Raw genomic sequence first — 23,278 nt, forward strand, 5'->3', positions numbered from 1 at the left:
AAAACTTCAAAGTAACAGGTTAAACCTGGAAATAATATCAGGAGTCACACAATTTGTCTTCTCAACTGAGATGCAGAATACCTGAGAGACACACACATATATAAAAATTATGTTCTGTGAGGAAAAGCATTTATTTTTGGATGGCTTTAATGTAATCTCCAGGGCATTGCAAAAGAAACTTTAGAAAGCCATGCAGCATGGACCCTCTGCATTTAATATTCATGTTAATAATTCTTCATATTTCAGAGTGAGGAACACAAACCCCAGCTCCAACGATGGTCCTAGGGAGCCCTCTAGTGCTCCTCAAGAAAAGGCCACCATTCATCCTGGATTATGTTAAACTGAGTTAGTTAAACGCAGAAGTGAAGAAAATGTCCATTTTCCTCCCCAGAAAACAAGACCCCTAACTGTTTAACTACACTGTATTAAAAGATAAAGGAACATTATATAGGCACCACTAATTTTAAAGTGGAAAAAATCTGAAAGTAGCTCAGGCATCTTAAACATTTAAGGGACTGAGTATCAAAGTCTCCCCTCCAAATAGCTAAAGCATTCAACTGACATCAGTATGCAAAAGACAAGTTTTATGCGATAATTGTCTCAATAAAGAAAACGATGAGCCATCACCCTTATGGAGACAATTCACAGAGTAATTTAGATGCATAAACATATATTTTAAGGGATTTGGTAAGATCTAACTGTTAACCAAAAGCTAAATCTTGGCATTCTATTGCAGATCACTCTATTACAGACAGAAGGAAAGCTTGTAACATAAAAACTTCCTCCCTTCCAGACCCACTGTCTGAAGGCATTTGGGTAGTCAGCCTAAGAAACTGTACTGAAAAACAGCTAATTCAAAAGAAAATTCAGAGCTGAATTCTTCCTGCTTCACTAGCTCATAAGCTGGGGGGGTTCTTTAGAATATTCCCATTCTGCTTGCTACTCTATTATTAAAAAGGCAGGAAATGACAAAAAGAGCATAAGAACATAGGCTGCTACTAGCTGAGACCAAAAGTCTCACCTAGTCCAATATCCTGTGTCTGACTACAGCCAACAGATAAGACTCAAGGAAAGAAGAAAATGGCAAGTTTATGGAAACTCTTTTTTTCGGTATGTGCTGCCAGCTTTAGCTACTATGTGCCTCAGTGATTTCACCACCCAAGTTTCTATCTCCATCTCTCTGTTCAATACTCCTCAACGGATTTCTCTCTAAAGAAGTCAATCAAATATCTTCTAAAGTCACTTTGTACAGCTTCATACGATATGTTAATAAGTTCCACATCTCAATTATATCCTGTGTGAAAAAATACTTTATTTTACTTATTTAAACCTGGTGTCTGATCATTTTCTAAATACCTTTTCCATTCTGTTCAAAACTTCTTATGCCTTTCCTGAGCTAAAGGACTACAAATGTAAAACATATTTGAAAAACACATTCTGGGAAAGAAAAAGAAAAATCTTTCATTCAGAAAATTAAAAAATTCATTTAAAAATCCATTCAGAAATCTTTCATTCAAGAAAAATCTTGAAAAACACATTCTGGAGGTCTTTGTAGTATGTTCTTACTTTAGAAAGTCTAATTCCTATGAGATGGTAATAATACTGAAAAATATGAAAAGCAGAAGCAATCATTTTAGATGTGGTAAGATAATTAGACATATCAGGAAAACAGAGGTATTTCCGAAAGATCATTTGGAAATTGAATTGGAATTTACTCTTAGCAGTGAACTGAAGTATTCAAGAAAATCCTTTCCACTACTCATCCTTGTTCTTCAGCAGTGATGGCTCGTGACAGAAGAGAGTTCAGAAGAACAGTTCAAACTGGCCCCACTTTTTTTTTTTATGTCTCTCTGATATGCTAGGCCAGGTGCAAGCAAAGAAGTACAATTTCTGGAACTGTGTGAAAGCAAGAAAACCCAAGTTTCTTTCCCCACCTTGTTTTGGGGTTTGAGTGAGCCTTTGTGTTTCTTCCACTGCCTCCCCTACCTCCTTCAACATACTCCCCCTCCACCCCCAAAACAAGTATGTTTTAGGAGAATGGAAATATCAGCAGTAATTTTTACTTTAAGAAAAAACACTGTTTGTAATTCACATAAAGCATAGGAAGCAGTACTAGTTCTAGTCAGGAAACATACATGGTTAGCCTGCGAAGACAATTGTAGTTACTACTAAAATTCACTTATGTGGCACACTAATATATGTAACTAATTTTTGCCTGTAGCCACAATTTAAAACACGGAAAGGAGTAGAGGAGGTCATTTAAAGACAGAAGACATCAGTATCACTGATTAACTGCCTTTGAGCCCTATGGGTTTAAAGTGTGTAATTATACAGACAACATTTAAACACATAAGAAAGTAACATTTCTAGGAAAAAGGCTTAGGGGACAGATGAAACATCACTGGCACACTCATTGCAATATAGATAACAAAGCAAAATCTTAAAGACCGCAGTGAGATTATAGAACATAAGTTTCTAAGACATTTCATTTGAAATACTTATTAGTTAATGCTTAAAGCTTGAAGTCCAGCAGTAATGTTTTTTTAAACACAGTCCTGGCTAGAACAAATTTTAATTAGAGCCATAAATCTCATCTTATTCCTAACTCCAATCTGGCAACTCAGCCAACTCCACACCTCCCCAGATAGCTAACACATCCCCTAATAACCCTAGCCAGCTCTCTGCTCCCTTTAACCCAGGCTGGATACCAGCAGCAACCAAGCTTTTCACTACATTAGCTACAATCGAGCATTCTTCTAGTAATAATAATCACCAGCTTATTCATTTTTAGAAGATATTGTGACAATGAATCTTCTTTAGTATTCTGGCTCCTTAAGAAAATAGGACTTGGTCTAGGTTTTGGAAATCAAAAAAACAGTTTCAAGGGATTACAGAATCATGCAGATTACTAATATAAGAAAAGAAAGTTAGACTAAAATATGAGTTATTCATGAGAAAATTGGTTTGGAGCTGTTTATATGTTATTTGACTATTCACAGGCCCATAGCTATCATACAGAAAATGAACAGACAAACAAACAAACAAATGAAAAAACTGTACTCAAGAAGCCAGACAAAATTATGCATCAGGTATGGTAAGATCATTGTTGTCTGAAGGCAACAGTCAAGCCCAACCTCTCATTTGCTGCTAGGCTATTAAGAACACCTGCTTGCTTTTTCAGCCTTCACAGCAGAACTGAAGCAAGCTACCACTAAGCCAGCAGACTTATTTGAAATATATTCTCCAAATATATAAGACAAAGTAAACAAAAATGGGTAGAGTCATTATTTGAAGAGGTGGAAATGGTTATTTCATTTACTGTTAAGCTCAGTAGTTAAGTTAAGGAAAAGCTAGTAAAAGGTAAAGATGATAAAAAGGATACACAGGTATGGGCAATAGGAAGGAGACATAAAAAGTGTCCTGATGCAAGAGAAGCAGGAGATATGGAAGAGCTGGAGGAATCAGTATTTCAAGCAGATGTATGAGAAATAAGGGACCAGGAGGTACTGCAATAGGAGCTAGAAAGACTCCCTGTGAAACAGCTGATCAAAACAGCCGATTCAACACCTTTCCCTTAGTGCAAAAGAAAAACAATTCAGTAGGCCTCTGGGAAGCAAATATTTGATTTAGGGGTGGGCATTCAGGAAACTAGGGAGAAGACAAGTCCCCTCCCCTTGAAGAAAGCAGAGAAAACTCAGCAACTTGACCACTGCAGTTTCAAATTCACACGTAGATCTGCCCTGGTGCTCTGAGGCTGTTCAGGATATTAGGAGATGGTGCCAAGATTATGGTTAGTGATTTTTACTGTCCAGGAAAAGGCAGGGAGGGGAAGAGGAGAAGGAGAAAGCATCACAAAACGTTTCAACCCAAAATATGGTATAAGTGCAAATAACAAAGTCAGTTACACTGAAAGGTTTTTCAAACCTTCTCCCTCAACCCTCTGGAGAGAGCTTCCTAAGAAAATAAATACTCAGAAATATACTTACCAAGGCAAGCATAAAGACCCTGACTTATCCATGCTAGTATAGCAAGAGTGATAAGATCTCCAAAACTTGCTGCTATAGGAGTGGCAACATTGTCAGGATTAATACCAGTCTTCTTCGATCCAACAATAACTCCAACCATTATTATTCCTAAATTCAACAGAGAAGAAAGTATGCTAAACATATCTATTTCCCTCATGAAATTCCAAGAAAATGGTAATTTAAAACTTGATAAATACGAAGGCCATGCATTTGCCCAGGATGATCATTCCTCCCACTTGACTCATTTCTGCATTTTTACTTCTTAGCAATTTTAAAAAATGAGGTTATGTATTTTAAAAAGTATAGCAAGTAAAGAAAGCCATCTGTACTGTGAGTTATTTTTGCTTATGATTAAAATTCTTACTGCTAAAATTGTGAATCAGTCATCTCTTGAAAAAGAAATATTCATTGTATTAATTCTACTCCCTATTAGCTCTAGCTGTCTGAGATTTATATTATTACAGTAGGCTGAAAACAACATCAGATTAAATACAACGATGTCTGAAATTGTGCAAGATTTCTAGTCATGAACTTAGCATCAGAGGCTATGAAGCTATTTAAATAGAAAATAAGCCAACACATTTCAATGATGCTTGCTACATTTAAAGCATTTTAACATTAAAATATTTTGAACTGAGGCCAATGGTTTCTATATTTTTTCTTCCACTCTTAAAGAGAAATTTCTCTGTGTAATGCAAGTGGGTACCAAAAATGCAGCTCATCTGGCTATTAAGAATATTCTTGGCAGGTAGTTGAAGAATTTTCTTCTCTTCGTATAAAACACTTAAGATTTTCAGCTCAGCTGTACTCGTTATTCTACATGTTATTTTACAGAAATAAAAAAAAAATATTTTTCATCTCTTTCAGCAAATAACATTATTTATTGGAGGCTAAGCTAGGAATTCAGGCTGAACTCCTAATTTTCAGTCTGATGAACTGCCTAAATTGTTACACCCTATAAAATTCTCAAAAGGAGGAACTGAAATGAGCCTGTGGAATCACAATATTTCCACAGCACCTGTTTCATGTGTAGGAGTTAGATGCTTATAAAGTAATTTCTTGTGCTGGCCCATCACCAGATACAACATTTTTTTTTTAATATCCAGATAATACATGGCAAGCGGAAAGAACCATTCCTACTGCTGCTCTTAATTCCACTTCATGATGAAACACTTTGGCTTTCTAGTCACTAGAAAAGCGTATGCTCTCAATGTGCTACAAATTCCATACAAAACATTAACAAGATCATTTGCAATTTTCACATAAGCAACCAAAAAGGGGAAGCTAAACATTATTTGGACTACCAGCTATATATTTTCCCTAAGAATATGTCACAAGTAGAGGCACCTTTCTTTCCCCTTACTGTACATAAAGTACTTTTTTACACTTTTATGACTAAATCTTTCCTGAAAATTGCCAAGGATAAGCTTAAATGCATCACACAATTTGGCTCAAGGCAGATAACATTGACACGCTGTCTATAGAAGGGAACTTGTGCTCTGAGCCAGGCTATGCCCTTCAACTACCAAACCAATTGGTTCACTTCAGACACAAAGCAGGGCACCAAGTCCTATGGAAGCAGCAAGAATAACAAGGGAGTTTGATTCAGCTGTCACCAAGGCTCACTCGAGCTTAATTACAAATAATTTCCACATGTCCAGTACTGAGAATATATTTTGTACAGTAATAAATTTTGCCTTCTCTCATCTTGTAAGGAAACGATACTTTTAATTTTAGATATGTTCAGGAAGTCATGCAAATTGAACTCTTTCAGAAACATATGGTGAAAGACAGATGCAATATTAGGGCCTATATGGAAATTGCAAGAGGTCATTCTATTGTCAGCTGTGCCTATGTATTTATTTTTTAAGGAGAGCAGCATAAAACACACTTTGCCTCCACAGAAAGCAAAATAACCACAAACAAAAATATATATATGTATATACACTTCTTCCACCTTGTAGAAGAGAAGCTATGAAGGCAGTTGCCACACTGCTAGAACACAAAAGAAGTGAATGATCAAAGCGGTATTTGCCCTCCGGAATCCAGCCCAATATAACTGCTGCCACTGCTGCCAGGAAGCCAACTACTGTTGCCTGAACCTGGAAAAGAAACAGGTAAACATTTTCTGTTAGAAACAAGTGGCTCTTAAATTAACGTATTTGGAATCATTTCTTGTTATTCTGTCCTCCTATGTACATTTGCTTGCAAAGTGTACATGAAGCATGGACATCCATCTTGTAGAGACAATGATACTCCTGGCTGATCATTATTTTACCAGTAATTATTTTAAATATTTAAATATTATTTTAACATTAATCCAGAGACTTAAGAATAATAAAAGTAAAATCAGAGATAAGGAATCACTAGGAGCCTAAGATGAAATGTCTAAGAAATTTTCTAAGCCATTTAAAACAGTGAAGCCACAGCATAAACACTTCACATATTTTTTTGGAATGCTGTATGTTCCATTACAAAATATGAGCATGGGATAAATCTTAAGACTAAGAGATAGTTGCCTTGGAGCACAAACACTCATTCCCTCAAATGACCCATCTATTTAAAATACAGTTTATTATCCAAAAGCTCCATCAGATACTTACTTTGAATATTGAATTGAATTAAAATACAGTATTGAAAAGATTTGAGGTCAAGCTTTGGCTTTGCTAAATCTGAAATTATTTTCTAATCAGCCTTAGAAATGTTCTCTCTGGGAAATTAAAAATGAAATACCATTGATAAAGTCACATATCATACCTCTTTTGGTGATGAAAACAAGTTTGTACTGTTACAGAGAAGAGCTACATTGTACTAAAAGCAATTGATCATGAAAATAGTGCCCCTGAACCAGTGGAATATAGCTACATTCCTATTAACACTTTCTATCTCCACATTTGCCCAAATTTGCACCCAGTCAATGGCATTTACCTGTTTTAAGGCCAAATTGCCAATTATTAGGTTCCACTTCTCAATGGGAGAATCCATTTTCCCAATATTTACCTGTCAAAATTGCAAAACAATTTAAGACATCTACGTTTAAAAGTATACTACTTTGAAACTTACTAACAAGGCAGAAAAGCACAAATAATTCAACTCTCACAAAAAATAAAAAAAAGTTAACATTACATTCATTTTAAAGAGAATTATATTCATTCACAAAAAAAGTGAAATTTGTTGATCATACATAGTAATTAGAAATTTGATTCTTATCAGGTTTTAAGTCTCTTTTACAACAATTAACAATGCCAGACATTCTGAAAGCAAGTTAAAAACAAGCTGTGCTTTTCCAAGTCAGGCATTCAAATTTGCACGGAGGCTACCTACCCAAAAATGGCCAGGCAGTCCATAGCCGGTTTAACCTTAGCCTGCTGTGTAAGGGATGGAGCTACTTGATATTCCATGAATGCTTCAAACACCCCCACTAAGACAACAATGGGAATGACCCAAAGAACAGAACAAGGCTGAAGAATATGAAACACACCAGAGAAATACTATATTCCAAAGGGCAACCTATGTACAAGTCATACACTTAGGCCAGAACAATGCAGGAGGATGTTTAACAATGATGATTAAAAAAAATAATAATAATAACAAGCTATACCTTAAGGGTACCCTTAAGCTATACCCTTAAACATTAGATTAAAACAACAGTCTTGAGTCACCGAGAAAGGACTAATATTAAAGTGGATAAGAAATTGTGAGTGATCGGTACCAATTTGGACAGCGGGATGAAGGTGATTCAGGCAAAGGCTGGAATCAGAGTTTTTATGAATATAAACATGTTGAAATAACAAAACATTATGTTTTGTCTGACTACATAATTACAATGGGGCAAAGTAAAGATAATTAGTTTACAGCCCCAGGGGCATAGGTACATATACAAATTCAGATGCAATTATAAACTTAGCCAGAAGAGCAGGAATTAGCTCCAAAGCTGAGGTCATATTTGAAAATTTCTCCTTCCCGGCAGAGCTACTCACAAAGGCACAGTCCTGTATTTAGTACTGAGACAGTATCTGTTGGAGAGCTGCCTCATGCAAATTTAGGTCAGAGGAAGGAAGACAAATCATACAATTGTCTCCAAACGACCATCTAGATATGCTGCAAATTAATATATTCCTTCATTTTTCACTAAGTGTGAGGACAACAGCAGCAAAGGCAGAACGGCTAGAGAGAGTCCATGACATCAATGTGAAGACTGCAAAGATCAAAATAATCTCTTTCAAAGAGGTCTGAGGAAAAAGTGGTGTGTAAGTTCAGGTCCAGTAGCAAGTTTATTTTTTTTGGTAAAACTCTTCCGTAAGGAATGATACAATGTGACATAGAACCCATTCTTAAAACCTAGGAGAGTGACTGTAGACAGCTGTCCTGGAGTTTAAATTCACACTTGGCAACTAAACCCAAGCTGCCACATATAAAAAGTTACAGGCAACAGAATACACAGTTACAAGTTCCCATATATATTTTTTTCTAACTGACACCTTACAAAGCTCTTGCACATGTTTGCCTCCACAGCAAAGCTCTATGAGGATGCCTGGCTACACCCAAGCTCACAGAGCTGTGCATGTCACAGCTGAAGTTGAGCATGAGAAAAAGACACAGAAGAGAAAGTTGCAAAGTTCGTTGTAAGAAAAGGCCATTTTTTGTAGGCCATTTGTAAGACAAAGACCACACACTCACTCACACACACACACCAATATTTTCTGTTGACCTTCACCAGCTAAAACCCATTGGAGTGCCCACTGCCTAAAGGAAGGAAAGTCCACCAAACAGTGTCTACCTCCTTACTAAGCCAGATGTGCAATGAACTTAAAATAGACCTAAGGAAATATTCTAGAAAGTAGTTCAGTCCTCTGCGTTACTTAGTCCAGGGTTTTCCATGATCCTTGGGCAAAACAGACAACCTAAGGAACTACCAGAGCCACCAAGGGGGAAAAAAAAAAAAAGGGAAAAAGCCTGCTGATTCAAAGGGGGGGGAACAGCCTGCTGCCAGTGCTGCCGCTGCATGAAAAAATGTGCACACCACTGACATCTTCTAAGCCAGCTACTTAACCATTATGAAGGTATGACAAGAACGGAGTTGACTAACCTGAGCTGGCCAAGCTGGACACAGGTACTGGGGTGACAGGAAGCCTTTGTGGCATGTTTGAGCAAAAAGCTCTGAAGCATCACCTGACTTATGCCTTGATGAGACTTAAAAACAGCAGTGGTGAATCGAACTGGTAGTACTCCTCAAACAAGGCCCTTTTGGAATGGGCTGAGCATCAAAGATGGAATATAGCTTTCACAGTTGGCATAAGGTCTAACGGGGCATTTGGCAAAATTAGTGAAATACAGAAAACCAAGAAACGGTACTTATACAACAAAAGCAACAAGGTGTTTTAACTCAACAAGGTAATTTCATAGAAATAAAACAGCAGTAAAAAGTAAGGCATCCTAAAAGGATGCAGTCCCAGAAAGTATGCTGCCCCTACTCGAGGCAAAACATGAAGTGAAGGCAACAGACAAGAAGTAAAGCTTCAAGCACTTCATCAACCTGACTATATTCTGCTGTTGAGTCTTGGTAAGAGCTTGGATTTCAAATGTCCAATTTGGTACTGAAAAATCCCATTCAAGACTTTTGCAGGCCATGTTATCACACAGTTAGTGGGATACTTTCAAGCCTTTCAAGTTCTGGTCTGGGGGGAAATGGCGTGAACCTGAGGGTGTCAACTTCAGTTAACCATTGAACATGCAGGCCATGCTGTGCCACCTCCTGTGTTGACTTTCCTTTGGGGGGTGGGTAGCAACTCCTCAACTTTAGGTAACAACAGAGAAAGAACATGAACTGGAGTCAGGACTCCCAGGAGCTGAAGAAGGGTCTATATTTTACAGATGTCTGCAGAGAGCTGTGGGGGCCACAGATGAGATGGCATTGCTGAGGATGGAAAAATCAGGCAATGATTTTGACTGTCTTGGAAAAGAGGGGCTGGAATCTGACAAAGGTCTCATCTTTTTGCTTGAGCTACAAGTGAGACTGAAGAATTAAAGATCATATTATCCGAAGCAGAACTAAGGGGACTCATTCTGATCCTCTTTTGTCACACTTTCAGTAAAGCATGGCAGACACTGGATTTCCTTGGGTTTATTCTTCATGAGGCAGTACAAATGCTTTGAATGCTCAGGCAAGGAACTGTGTAAGATATGAGCAAATTAAGCGACAAATCAGCACCAAAAAAAAGCAAGGTAAATTAAAATATTCATGCTTGACAGTAAAGACAGTAAGGTTTAAATGGAGATTACTATCAAGAAACAACAGAAAAAAAGAATAGAAAAATAAGAACATTAAAATAAGCAGAAAATATGTCTGAATAATTAAGCTTGCCACTGATGAAGACAAAGTAAAACATGCCTATTTAGATGCATGAAAGAAAGGGTATGGGAGAAAATTCATCAGTTTCTATAATGGGCATGACACAAGCAGACTTTTACAGGGCTGCTAAGGTTATACCCATCACAATGTGTATTTGGGTGATAACGCAACCTAATGTGGTAATGTTGTGTACTAAGGAAACAAAGCTGGGAGGCCTTGTCAAGACGAAGAACTGTAATATACAGCAGGTAGATGACCGTAAGGATTACAGCAATGAAATGAGATGAAATTCAACAGTAGAAGTCATGTGAAAGGTCACAAGTATTAGTATTTCTGCCAGAAGATGGAAGTGACATCTGGAAATAACACAAAAGGAAAAATCCACAATTGGATCACACTAGGATCCACAGTTGATCACCTAATGACTATGAGGTATAAAAGTGATGCTCCTAGGAATAGGAGTAAATATAATCCTACAATTTTTCAAAGGAGTTATTTTAAAAGAGAAATAGGGAAGTATTATTTTATCTCATTGTGAGGTCTCATCTGGAATTATATACACCTTTTGCTGATTAGTTTATTTAACCAGAAAAAAAATATTCAAGCAGGAATGGATAGAGAAAGCTCCCTGCCTCTGCCAGAGAATGGAATCTTTATCTTACAGAGGAGAAATACTGCATAAGGCAATGTGTTAAAGAGACACCTAAGATAGCTTAGGTACCAGAAATAGTTCAGTCAAGTTAAAGGAGCGTTCTATTCACGGTAGTTATTTACACAGAAAAAAAAAAGAAGAAAAGCCCACATGTGAGGGTAATCTGGTTTCTTCTGGTTTCTTAGGCTAGAAAAATGAAGGGATGGAACATACTTTGAGACATAAAAAAAGAACTGTGACATACACAAAAAGGCACAGAAAAGAACTACTTACACTAAATTACAGTGTTAGCACACACACACACAAAAAAAAAAAAAAAAAAAAAAAAAAGTTTAGCTGCAAAGAGCTGAAAAGTTTAAAAATGTTTCTCATGGTTTGAGTTTGGAATAGCAATGCAAGCAATGTTTTATTTTGGTGCCACACAAGTGGTCTTTTGAAACACGAGTCTAAACCTTACACAGCAGCCCATTCAAACCTCATCAGCGCCAAAGAGACGAGTCGAGCTTATAGAATATAAAGGTAAATCTCAAAAATCTACTCAATCTGATGAGAAGCATGACTCAGGGAAGATGAAAGAAGATACTTACAGCAGTGGACAGCCTGGATGCCAATGTCATTTCTAAGTTTCCCTTGAGACCAAGAAGTGCAGGAACTAGGATGAAAACTTCAGTAACATTTTTGAACACATCCCAGTGCTATTTATTGGATACAGAGGGGGAAAAAAGCAATTAAAAAAATCTCATTAGACCATCCTTAAAGCAATGTCTAAAATTCTGTAATTCACAACCTAAGTCTCTATAAGACACAATCTTCTAGTATTAGACCTAGAAGACTTTAAAACTGCTATCTATATAAAATGTCACAATTATGACACTGAGCATATACAAAGTAAAATATACAAAAGTTCCTAAATGAGTATGGCTCTGCTACAGCACTTTCTTCTCTTCTTTTAGATAAAGACTAAGTAATTTGATTTTTTTTTCTGGTGAATCAATAATTATTTTTTACTCTCTCTGAAAAGGGACACTAATTTTTAACATTGCAGTTTAATCCTTGTAATTGCTGTTTATATTTTGTATATGTTAAAATAATTTCAACCACTTAAATTAGACTACTAATAGAACAAACCAATGATTAGAAATTAATATGAAATTTAGTAACATTTCTCTTTATTCTAGCAGGAAATTAAAACTTGATCTTAAAGCAAATCCATTTTATTACAATGTCCTCCTAACTATGTATACATTCATTAATGTCAGCAGATTTTTGAACCAACATGTTTTTGTTACCAGATTTTTATCTTTATTTAAAACAAGAGGTAAGTTTATTCACCAGGTTATTACAACTAAGAGACAATATTTACATCGATTTGAATAACTCGCAATGAAATTCTGGAACTGTTTTTAAAAGAGTCTGCAGAAAAGGAGGGGTTCAAAGTAGTAGAAACAAACATAGATAAAATTATGGTTTGTTATTGTAAACATCTGCAATACTCTCCATTAAAATTGAAAAACCCACAGATTACCTATTAAAAAAACGCCTTCCAAAGCAATACCAACCTGCACAATGTCCAAAACCATGCCAGCGGAAACAGTTCCAAATCCTGCTAGCAAAAATGGTACAAGTATCTGCAATGCCATAATACTGCTGGATTCCTTGGGTTGTTTTCTGCTCCCTTCCACAATGATATCTTCATTACTGTCACTAGATAAGTTATCTTCCTGCAACATGGCATCTGTTTCTGAAGCGTCCATTCCATCACAGTAATTATAACTGGTAAAATCATCATATTTAGGGCTACAGCTAGATGGACTGTGCCCATTACTACCATGAAAAGTAGGTTCCGAAAAGTGATGGTACTCCATGTGCTGCTCAGATCTAACATTAAAATTATGTCCCGCTGGCTGTAACCCATCTTGCCAGACACCATTCACTTTTTTGTGTCTTTCCTCCTGGTTTATCTGGTAAACAACAGGAACCATACTCAAAAGCAGGTTCAAAAATTTATCAGACTGAATTGTATTAAGATTTATGGTCCAATTAACAAAACCTTCTCTGTCATGAACTTTGCTATTTGTTTTGGTGATGGTAGATCTGCCTTTACAGTTAGTCATAGTGTTACAGAAGTATAGGTTGGAAAAGTATTTCGTTCCTCAGAGGTCCACAAAAAAATCCTGTAGATGAGTCACCAAATGTCACGTTCAATTTTAAAATAGGTAAACCAAAACAATCCTTTTTTGCACACAAAAACAATTTTTCATTGATCTCAGATCTTGAACAATTCCAAAAGTAAGGCTGGATCTGGAAAAAAACACATCAAACTTTAAAATATTTTAACTCTATACAGAAGACACAAAATACTAGCCTAAATTGTCAGCCCACCCAATACCTTTCAACGCTAGTGTTTGTAGAAATGCATATTTAGTCCAACCTTTAACTCTCTAATTTGGAAGAAATTAAAAGGCCAAGAGGGAAAGTAGGCACATGAGGAAGATACTCAAACCCCCACTCTCTCCAGTGAAAGAGACAGTAATATGGACTGTAAATGAACACAGTGACACCCTGACTTTTGCTTTCTCAAGGTGTGGGAAGCCAACATCCTCGGGCAGCGTGTGCAGCCTTCGATTTCCAGCTGCCTCGAGGGCACGAGGTTCTGCCTACCAGATAGTCCCCAGAGAAAAGTATCTGGAGGAAGTGCAAGGGCACAGAGAGGGGAACACACTCAGTGCTCTGTGGAGCCACTGTTATTCCTGGGACCCTATGCTAACGCCTTGAATTTGGGGCACAGGTATGAAAAAAAAAAATCCAAACACTGTTGTAGGTGGTAACCCTAAAAGGATTATTGGGAGGAAAAGGCCTTATGTGTTGATGGTCCCAACACCCCCCTCCCCAATAAAACAATGACAAACCTGTATTGACATGTAGATTTTGAAAGCTTGCTAACTGAACTTGCTCTGAAGCAAACATAAATATTATGTCAAATGTAACTAATAAGCTATTATATACGCAACAAAATTATATGCAAAAAGTGTAAAATGCTATGATATCATGGAAAGGAGGCCTTAAAATTCAGACTAATTACTCTAAAATAGTTTCAATTAGTCTAATTTAAAAATAAGCCCAAGCTGCTGTACTCACCAATGTATATTATCTTAAAAAATAATTAAATTAGAAAAAATAAAAATGCTAGGTGTTGGGATATTTTAAATAAAGATATTAAAAATCTGTTTGTAATTTAATTTTGCATGTGGTGTACATGGCAGGTATTTCTTGAAAAATAGGTTATTCTGATGTCCAGTAACCACTAAAATATAATCATTTGATCAACATTAACACTAAATGTGGTGTGATTATTTTGCTTTCTGTGAGTGATGCAGACACAATACATTCTTATGTTTAGTGTGATTTCATGTGTGTTTATTTCAACTTTCAAATTTCCACTCTGTTGGAAAATTAAACAAGGATGTATTGACTGGCTCACGTCCCTTGATATTTCCTCCATCAGAAGCCCCTTTACCTTGATCTTCTTCAATTTTCACATTACAATAGCTGTTGCAGTAGTTTACGAAGAGAAAAATAATATTAATTTGGCTTGCAGCTTTGTTGACTTTGGTGTTTACTACTAGGCTTCACAAATAAGTAAATGATTTGCATGAACAAAGAAATGGAGATTAGGGGGATTACCACAGCATGATGCAGAATCACACAGCTCCACAAAATCAAGACACTGTACCAAGGCAGAATCAGAAAACCAGGTATTTTTACAGGCTGTAGGAAACAAAAATTGTTAAGAATTGGAGGATTTTTAATCTATTTTCAGGGCTCCCAAGACTACGCCTGTGGTGTTACATTCCCTACTATTTCCCTCCCTCAATTTCAATGTTTTTAAAATCACACAGATTTTTTTGGAGAAAGTTCAACTGAATTTGATGGAGTGGAGATCTCAAAGCTATTGCCTATCAAAAGCAGTATAAAGAGAGGTCTTAATTTATGTCCCTCCTATAATGCATCTTCAAAGATTTATAATGTTTGAAACAGAGTAATTAAGAAGAATATAAGCAGATGAAAGGAGCATGGGAAGTTGAGAAAAAATAAAGATTTCAAGAACAGTATAGCCAAATGTGCTGCTTGTTACAAACTGATGCATGAAGATGCAAAGTGGCACACTGGCTGTGAAGTCACTTCAGCCAGCTGAATTTCCCTTGGCCACAAGATGCATCCAGATATGACAAACATAAATGAAAAATATATAACAGGATGTGGAATTACAATGTAAAAGAGCCCTTGGTGAATGACACTTATGGAGGGCCAAAGTCACATCACTGTTCAGCCGGTCTTTTTTTGTTTGTTTGTTTATTTGTTTGTTTGTTTGTTTCCAGGAAGGGATAGGAGAGTAGGAGAATAGGAAATGAAGGATTTTATTTCACTGCCGGTAAAATAAATTGAGGAAATTTCCCACTAGCTTTGAGGAGGCACAGCCTGGCTCTCATTGTGGTTTCTCCAATATGTCTTCCAAGTGTATCACTGGAGTACTAGGCTGGTGACTCATGGAAATTATTCACTGTTCTGGAACTCAGGCCAAAAATAGTTGGGGTAATTATCCGTGTCTTAAAACCACATGTTTTTTGTTTTTTTCCCCTCAAAATTTTCTACTTTATGTTTACTTTTTTAATAAACAAATCTTTCAGAGAGGTTGTGGTTTCATTTAATATGAGAAAGTGTTAATAAATATAAATAACACTAAAAAAAAAAAAAAGAATGAAGGAAGGAAGGAAAAATGATTCACTCAGTAAAAGTGAAAAAAGGGAAAGAGGCCAGTCTGGATGGTTAACAGCTAAAAAGAAATAGTACAAAGCAGTTTGGATGACTGCCATTTATGTTTTTCCTACCAGAAAAACTAATCACATGTACAGCAATAAGAATTTTGCTATTGATTTATACAGAGCTAGACTTTCATAATTTTTGATACGTTTGTAGATGGCATTTATTAATTCAAGAAAGATGCCACTGATGCTGAATTGTATATGTAAATCACCATGTTTAAGTAGCATGGAGGAGATGCTGATCATGTTTTTTTAAATAGCCTCCTGCGACACCTTTTACAGCTACCAGATATTTAGTATATGATTCTTTTCCTTTTATAGGGCTTTTACATCTGCTCAGTGCAGAACCAAAATCACAAGGATAATTATAATGAAACAGCCATATCCATGACTAAAGACCCATATAGGTAGGTTATATCCAACAGTTGTGTTGCTGTCCAGGGGCATCTCAATAAGCAGAAGAAACTTGCTAACAGGAACTTAGTTCAACACGGGGAAAGTCCAACACAGGGAATTGCAAAGTCCCTCACGTTGGGAGGAGTAACCCCACATACCAGCACAGGCTGGGGGCCAACTGGCTGGTAAAGCTTTGCAGAAAGCGGGGTCCTCGTGGACCCCAAGTCTTTTGTACTGGGGAGCCCAAGACTAAACACATGGATTTTGTGTAGCAAGTATAGTGAAGGGCCATAAAAATGATTAAAGAATTGGGGCATCTGCCATACGAGCAGGGCGAGGAGAAGCAAGACAAAGACAGACTTCTTAGTGGTATAGAACAAAAGCAAAAAAAAAAAAAAAAAAAAAAAAAAAACCAAATGGGCACAAATTCAAACACTGATAGTTCCATTTATGTGTGAGAAAAAGTTTGGGTTTTTTTGTTTACTATGAGGGCAGATCAAACACTGGAACAGGTTGTCCAGGCAGGCTGTTTCCAGCCTTGTGGATATCACAACTTGACTGGACACAGCCCTGAGCAATCTGCTCTAGTTACCCCTGCTCTGAGCAAGGGCAGGTGGACCAGACAAGTTCTAGAGGCTCATTCACACTCCTGTGATTCTGTGAAATTTGGTATGTGACATTTTTTTTAAATTCATAATAAGTTTTACATAGATAGTAGACAGCTCTGAAGGGCCTTACATCCCCAGTTACAGCTGTCTTGTATAATTCAAGTTCCCAGTAATACACTAACATCCATATACAGCTATGACTAATCTTTAAATTGCTAAATCCTTGTAAACATAGAAAGTGAAAGCAGTTTTGGATCACCTCAGCATGTATGGAGAGTAATAAACAGATGGCATTATCAGCCCCTTTGCTGAAAGCACAGTGTAAGGAGGAACACAGGACTAAGATTATTTATAGCAGATGCTTAGGGTTTGGGATTAAAGATCAGAAAACATCATGGAAGTTAATAGATGCTGATTGCAAGGCAAATATGGACATCACATATGATTTTGCAAATACTGTGCAGTAACCTGGTTAATGTAGTGTTTATTGTACAGCATCTGTCAGGTTAAATCAACAGTAAAAGAAACAAGGGGAAAATAAGGGAAAAAAATAAATGAAACAACCTCCAAATGTCTTCTTGAATATAAGTAAAATATCAGAGCAGCTAGCCCCAGGGTGAACTTTCAGACAAGTTTTAGACTATTGCATTCCACTTCCTGAACATGGCGGCTTTTGATTTTGGCCTCGAGGAAAAGAAAAGCAGCTGTCAGAAAAAGGCTGGGTTTGCCTCTATACTTTAAAAGGCAACTCAGTTAGAAGAGACCAAACACACCCCAAAACGAGGTGGGGCCACACTGTGAAATGTGGCCAGGTGCTAAATTAAAGCCAGAGAGAATCCCTATTTAAAAACAACTTGGCAAATCATAACCAGCTCATCAAAAGTAGTTGCAGCAGTATGAAATACAAAAGACAATGCATGCAGTCCTCTAGCTTAAATAACCAATAAATATTTACCAGAATGAACCCTAACTGAACTATTTGGGATGCCACCTATAGGTTTCTATTGTCCTCACCAACTGAAGATGAATTCCTTATTAATTCAGGCACTAGGATAAAGATTGTACATTGTCATGGGGAGACGGATGAAGTAATTGGGAAAAAAAAATATATAAAAGACACATTGCTCTTTTTTCTTCTAAAGAGTCTACAAGTCATACTGCAGTATTCTGGTCAAAGTTTCACAATCTCTTTAAGCCAACAGTAGCAGAGACTGCAAAAACAGGTATTGCCACCTATTCTCACCTTTTCAACAGTATTAACCATTGTGTGGCTCCTGAGCCACACAAAAGAGCAAACCAAGTGAGGGAACAGATAAGAGCTGAAAAAAAATATTTTTGTTTGAATGGTTTTTGGGGCTAGATTTTGTTTTTTTAGCTGAAGGGGAGAATGCAGATGTTAATTAAGGGAAAACCTGCCAAACTTAATTTGGCTCAAAGTAATCAGAGCTGTAGTGTAAGAATCCAGTTCAGAAAAAGGATCAGAAAGTAATGCACAGAAACACGGAAGTGAGAATATTATGTTGCAACATAACAGGTGTATGTATATGGACCCATATTAAATCATAACATCTGCAAATCCAGTAGACTTACTTCCTTGCAGCTTTTGTTTAAAAGTTATTCACAGGATTCTAAACTTCTTTACTATATTTGACACATCTTAGGTATAGAGTACTCTTTAAAATGCTGCATGGGAAATTCGCTTCCTGTACATTAAGGCTTCACAAGTGAGTAAGCCCGAGTAGAACACTGCATAGGCTTTTCAGAAAAATTCAAGACAGGCCACATCTGGTCTGTGCTTCAACAAAGTTAAGTAAAACATAGGAAGAAATAGAATAGAATAATTCATACATAATATTGCTTCAGCACTCCTACAAGTGTATTACACACCGACATGGGGAAAAAAAAAAACTCTAGATCTAAAAGAACACATTGTCTCAAACTGTGCAGCCAGTTACAGAAAATAAAGTGACCTGAAAAAGTTAAGATAATCTAGGGTTTCTGCTAAAGGTTGGCAGGACTCTACCAAGTAGCGACATATGAGCAGAGTTTTGTCCTGCATTTTTATGCTTTGTTGCTGGCATTAAGATTAAACAATGGTTTAATTCAGTTTTATATGTCCGTTTATCAGAGCCTGGTTATCCTAGTGTATTCTGTAATCTAGGATCTTTCACAAGTAAAGAAGGTTTGCACAATCGCATCCTGGAAAGGATGGGGGAGCTGTGATAAAGTTCACTGAAATTAAACAAAGAGATGGAGGTATTAATTGAACCTAACTGGAAATTAGTGATGAAGTAGATACTAAAATGGAGTATATCACAAAGAGCTCGTATGGTTGGATAGGAAAGTATGGAAAGAGCATATTAATTACAGGGCTTGTAAACAACAACAAAAAGATGACAGTTCAAGTTCTCATAGGTAAGGGTCCCATGTTTTTCATGTTTTTCTGGCACCTCAGTCTGTGGTGGCACGTGTTTATGAATGCAAAGGTGGGAATAAAAATGCAAATAAGCACTGTCAAGGAGAATGGTAAGAAACGAGGATCACTTCACATGTTGGACAGATCTTGTAGGTATATGGAGAAACCAAAAGGAATCACTATCCAGACTATCCGGAGCAGCGCATGACTGCAGGCACACATGAAAGCAGCTCTCGGGACGCGAAGCGGGCAGGCTGCAGCAGCGGGCGGCGTGCCGGCCCCTTGCGCGGGTCAGGAGCGCGGTGCGGCCGCAGGAGGCAGCCGCGCGGGGCCCCGGGGAGCCGCCTGGCCCCAGCGCGGGGAGCAGCGGCCCGGGGGCCGCACGAGCGCGCGGGGGAGAAAGCGCCCGCGGGCAGCGCCGTATATACGGAAGTACGCGCCCCCCGCGCCCCCGCAGAGAAGCGAGGGGCCCCTCTGCGTTCGGGGAGGGGGCGAGCCCTACCGTACATACGGGCCGTATATCTCGGAGCGCCGGCGCAGCCGCTCGCCCCGGGGTGGGGTCGGCGCGTCCCCCCGGGGCTGGCGGGCGAGGAGGGCAGCGCCCGCCGGGCGGCGCCGCTCGGCTCCGCCGCTCGCCGGGAAACTTTCCCGCCCGCCGCCGCCGCCCCCGGCGGGCCCCGCGCCCCCCTTTCCGCGGGAGCCAGGTCGCCGGCCGCCCCCGCGCAGCGCCCGCCCGGCCCCCCGCTCCTGCCGATCCCCCCCGCGCCGGCGCCCCTGCGGGCTGCCCGGCGCCCTCACCTGGAGGGCGGCAGCTGCCCGCGGCGCCGCTCCATCGCTGCCGGGCGCGGGGCAGCGCGGCGACGGCGGTGACAGCTCCGCGGCTAGGTGAGCGCCGCGGCCGCCACTGAGCAGGCGCGGAAGCCGCTCGAGGGCGGGCGGCCCCCGCGATGATGTGGCCCGTGATGCGCAGCAGCCGTCGCCGCCACCGGCTCCTCTGACCCGGCAGCGGGCGAGGGAGCGCGCGGGGGAGGGGCCGCGGCCCAACCGTCACCCCCGCCACGGCGGGGCCCTTCCCGGCGCGGGCTCCGCGGCGGCCCCCGCGCCCTGCCCAGCCGTGCGCGCCCTCTCCTACCTGCGTGGCCCCCGCGGCGCGACGGGACCACCGGGGCGGCCGGGCATCGCTGCCGCCCGCCCGCCCGCCTGCCTGCCGCCTCAGGACCTGCGCTAGGACATAATGATAAAAAGAAATCCGTTAAGAATCTCACTGAATTCGACCAACGGAACGAGGAGCCTGCGGCGCCCGTGCCAGGGGCTCCCCAAGCGTGGGCAGCTGCAGCGCTGCCTGCGCGGCGCCACGTCCCCAGCGCCTCTGCCAGGCAGCTCGCAAGGCCGGGGAGGTTGGCACGCTGGCCTAGCTCACGGCCTTGCTTCTCCGGCTCCCCCAAATCCTCCCCGTTTTCCGTTTTCCTCCATGCCTAACGGAGGCGATGTGTGAGACGGGGTTTCCACGCTGCTTCCCTCCACGCTGCCCCGCTGCTGCTTTGCAGCACGGGGCGGACAAAAGGCTGGGAAGCAGAGCGTGCACCAAACACACTCTCTTGGCAGGCTGCAATGATGCATTTGCTTTCACTCGCAAAAGCGGCCTTGGCAACATTGCACAAGGCTCAGCACTTTTGACTCATTTCAGAATTTTAGGGAACACTTAGAACATTTTCACCCTCCTTGTGTAGCCTGGCTAAAAATAAATTCCCCCCAAAAGTTTACAGTGTTCAGTTCAGAATGTATTTGTGCTGAAAACTTTAAGCAATTGCTTAAATGTAAGCCCGCAAGTAACTCCCTTGAAATCAACTATGGCAAATAAAATGCATATCTAATTTGTTGCAAAGCCATAGCCTTGCTGGGCTTGCAGTTCATCAGGGCTGTTGACTTGAGACACATTTACTTCTTTATATAATATTAAAGTGCCTGTATTTTTGCAGTTGAGAATGTGTTTTCAAAAGTATTGCCAATACTATTCCTGTGCTGTTGCTTTATACTTAAGAACAGCAAGGTTACTTTAAGTGGAAAGTGAAAAGGAAGAAAGAGCTGAAAAAAAAAATAGTAAGACAACCTGGATTTAATGATGGCAGACAAGCCGACAGCATCTCTTTCCCTTTCTATTGACAGAACAATAGACAGCGTGGGCAAGTCACCAAGGATCTGTCATAAATGAGCTAAGCACTGTGAATATGTGTGGAAAAGCATAGACGTAGGCATGGGGGAAAGTATTTGCAGGACCGGGGCCAAAATAATCTGCACTACAGGAGTGAAATGTACGGCACCGTCTCCAACTCTGAGTCAATACTGCACTGAGCGGACGGAGCAGCCAAACTAGAGTGCTATTAATTCAGTGGCAAATGCTGCCTCAAGCTTGAATTTATTAGAAGCTGGACTAAGGGAGCTGATGTCTCCTGACCCCCAGGAAGGATATACACGCGTGCTTTTTCTGATGCATATATGTTAAGTGCGCCTGTGTCCCTGGCGACCTTCCAAATCAGATAAAGGTTGTATCCGCTGCCCTTGCCTGTAAGTTAGAGCACATGTTCAAGGCTGGGGAACAGCACCTAAGGGTGCTATTTCTGACTTTCCTAATCTCTTGCTTTGTGATCTTGGGCAACCCATTTCTTCTGTTCATGTTGCAGGTTCCTTGGCAGTGTTATGTCCCTGCCGCCCACTGAAATCACTTAATATCCACTGATGAAATACATTATTTGACACCCACGCATTATTATTTTGGGCTGTGTGCACATTCAGAAAGACTCAGGTTTTGTGGCCTGACACACAGAAACCTCAACCCTCATGATTTTTCAGTATTTTTTTTTCTTGGAGTCTGGAAATGAAGAGCACATTTGGGTGAAAGATGTGAACTTGCGAGGAAATGCAGTGATGGCAGAAGCACCGAAGGCACCTGGCTCTGCAGCTGCTTGGGAAAGCAGCGCAGGAGGTTTCGTTTGCTTTGGGAAACCTCTGTCAGGAACAAATGGATCTGGTTTCCTGGTTTGCTTCTAACACCTTTACATTTGTTAATTCTGAGATACCAAAGTATGGGCTTTTTTTTTCTATTTTTTTTCTTATGCAGTGAGGGTATATAATCATTAGGAACTTGGGGAAAAAAAAAAAAGAAAAAAAAAAAGAAAGAAAAGGACAAAACCCAAAGGTGTCTCACATTTCATACTGGAGCAATACTTATGTGATTACAGTATTTTCTCAATTTTGGCCTGGACTTCCCATCTCATTTCTTATGAGCTATTCAGTTCTCTTTTTACAGTTTGCACATGGTCTCAGTTGTAACAGATAGGAACAGAAATGGTACAGTAAATCCTGAATAACAGGTTGACCTATGCCAACTAAACTTGACAGTTATATAAATGTATTTTCCAAGGAATGATTAAAGTTCCCTTGGGGTGTAAAATTTAATCTTAGGTGCATTTGTCAGATTCTGATAATGAAAATGGGGAAGGTTTCAGAAAAGCAGATACTTACCTAGCTGCCAGGCATTCAGTAAAATTATCTGCTTTCTGAGTTTAATACATTTTTTTTCTCTAGAAGTGATTGATGTATTTTTTCATGCCAAAATCATTTCATAAAGAAAAAATATCTTTGTAATGCGAGTCGTTTTCCTTTCTACATTTTTAACCCTTGATTTGAACTGGGATGGGCATTTTCACGTTTCTGTAGGTTTTATGCTAACCAAAGGACAGGTATGAAGTTCAGAATTAACATTAGTGTTTTTTTTTTCTCTCAATTCAGGTACTTCCTCCACAGAGTAGTTTCACTGTTAGTTACTCAGCTCAGGGTTACCGTTACCGCCGAGCGCCCGGCCGCGGCGCGGCCGTTAACGGGGAGCCCCGCCCCGTTGCGGCCGTTACCAAGGGGTGCTCCGCCCCGTTGCGGCCGTTACCGCCCCGCCGCGGCACCTCCGGACCTCCCGCCTGCGGGCGGCGCTGCGGCAGCTCGGGCAGCGGCG

The 23,278-nt window shown here is 39.8% G+C and overlaps 1 protein-coding gene across 2 annotated transcripts in view; it reads right to left on the bottom strand.

Annotated features, from left to right (window-relative positions):
• Window positions 1-20,098, bottom strand: part of SLC41A2 (solute carrier family 41 member 2) — a 47,135-nt gene extending 27,037 nt beyond the window's left edge. Inside the window, exons 1-6 of one of the 2 annotated variants that reach the window (XM_088521624.1) lie at window positions 20,071-20,098; window positions 12,589-13,330; window positions 11,617-11,724; window positions 6,954-7,025; window positions 5,983-6,127; window positions 3,987-4,133 (exon numbers count right to left, since the gene is read on the bottom strand). In XM_088521624.1, coding sequence (XP_088377750.1) covers window positions 3,987-4,133; window positions 5,983-6,127; window positions 6,954-7,025; window positions 11,617-11,724; window positions 12,589-13,143 — 1,027 coding nt within the window. In that variant the 5' untranslated portion in view covers window positions 13,144-13,330; window positions 20,071-20,098. Of the gene's footprint in view, window positions 1-3,986; window positions 4,134-5,982; window positions 6,128-6,953; window positions 7,026-11,616; window positions 11,725-12,588; window positions 13,336-20,070 lie in introns of those variants that run through there. The other variant, XM_088521623.1, reaches the window with a different exon arrangement.
• Window positions 20,099-23,278: the final 3,180 nt, after the last annotated feature.

This window comes from Tinamus guttatus, unplaced genomic scaffold, assembly GCF_059628265.1.
Source record: "Tinamus guttatus ecotype Peru unplaced genomic scaffold, ASM5962826v1 Tinamus_guttatus_pri_ptg000125l, whole genome shotgun sequence".
Lineage (NCBI taxonomy): Eukaryota > Metazoa > Chordata > Aves > Tinamiformes > Tinamidae > Tinamus > Tinamus guttatus.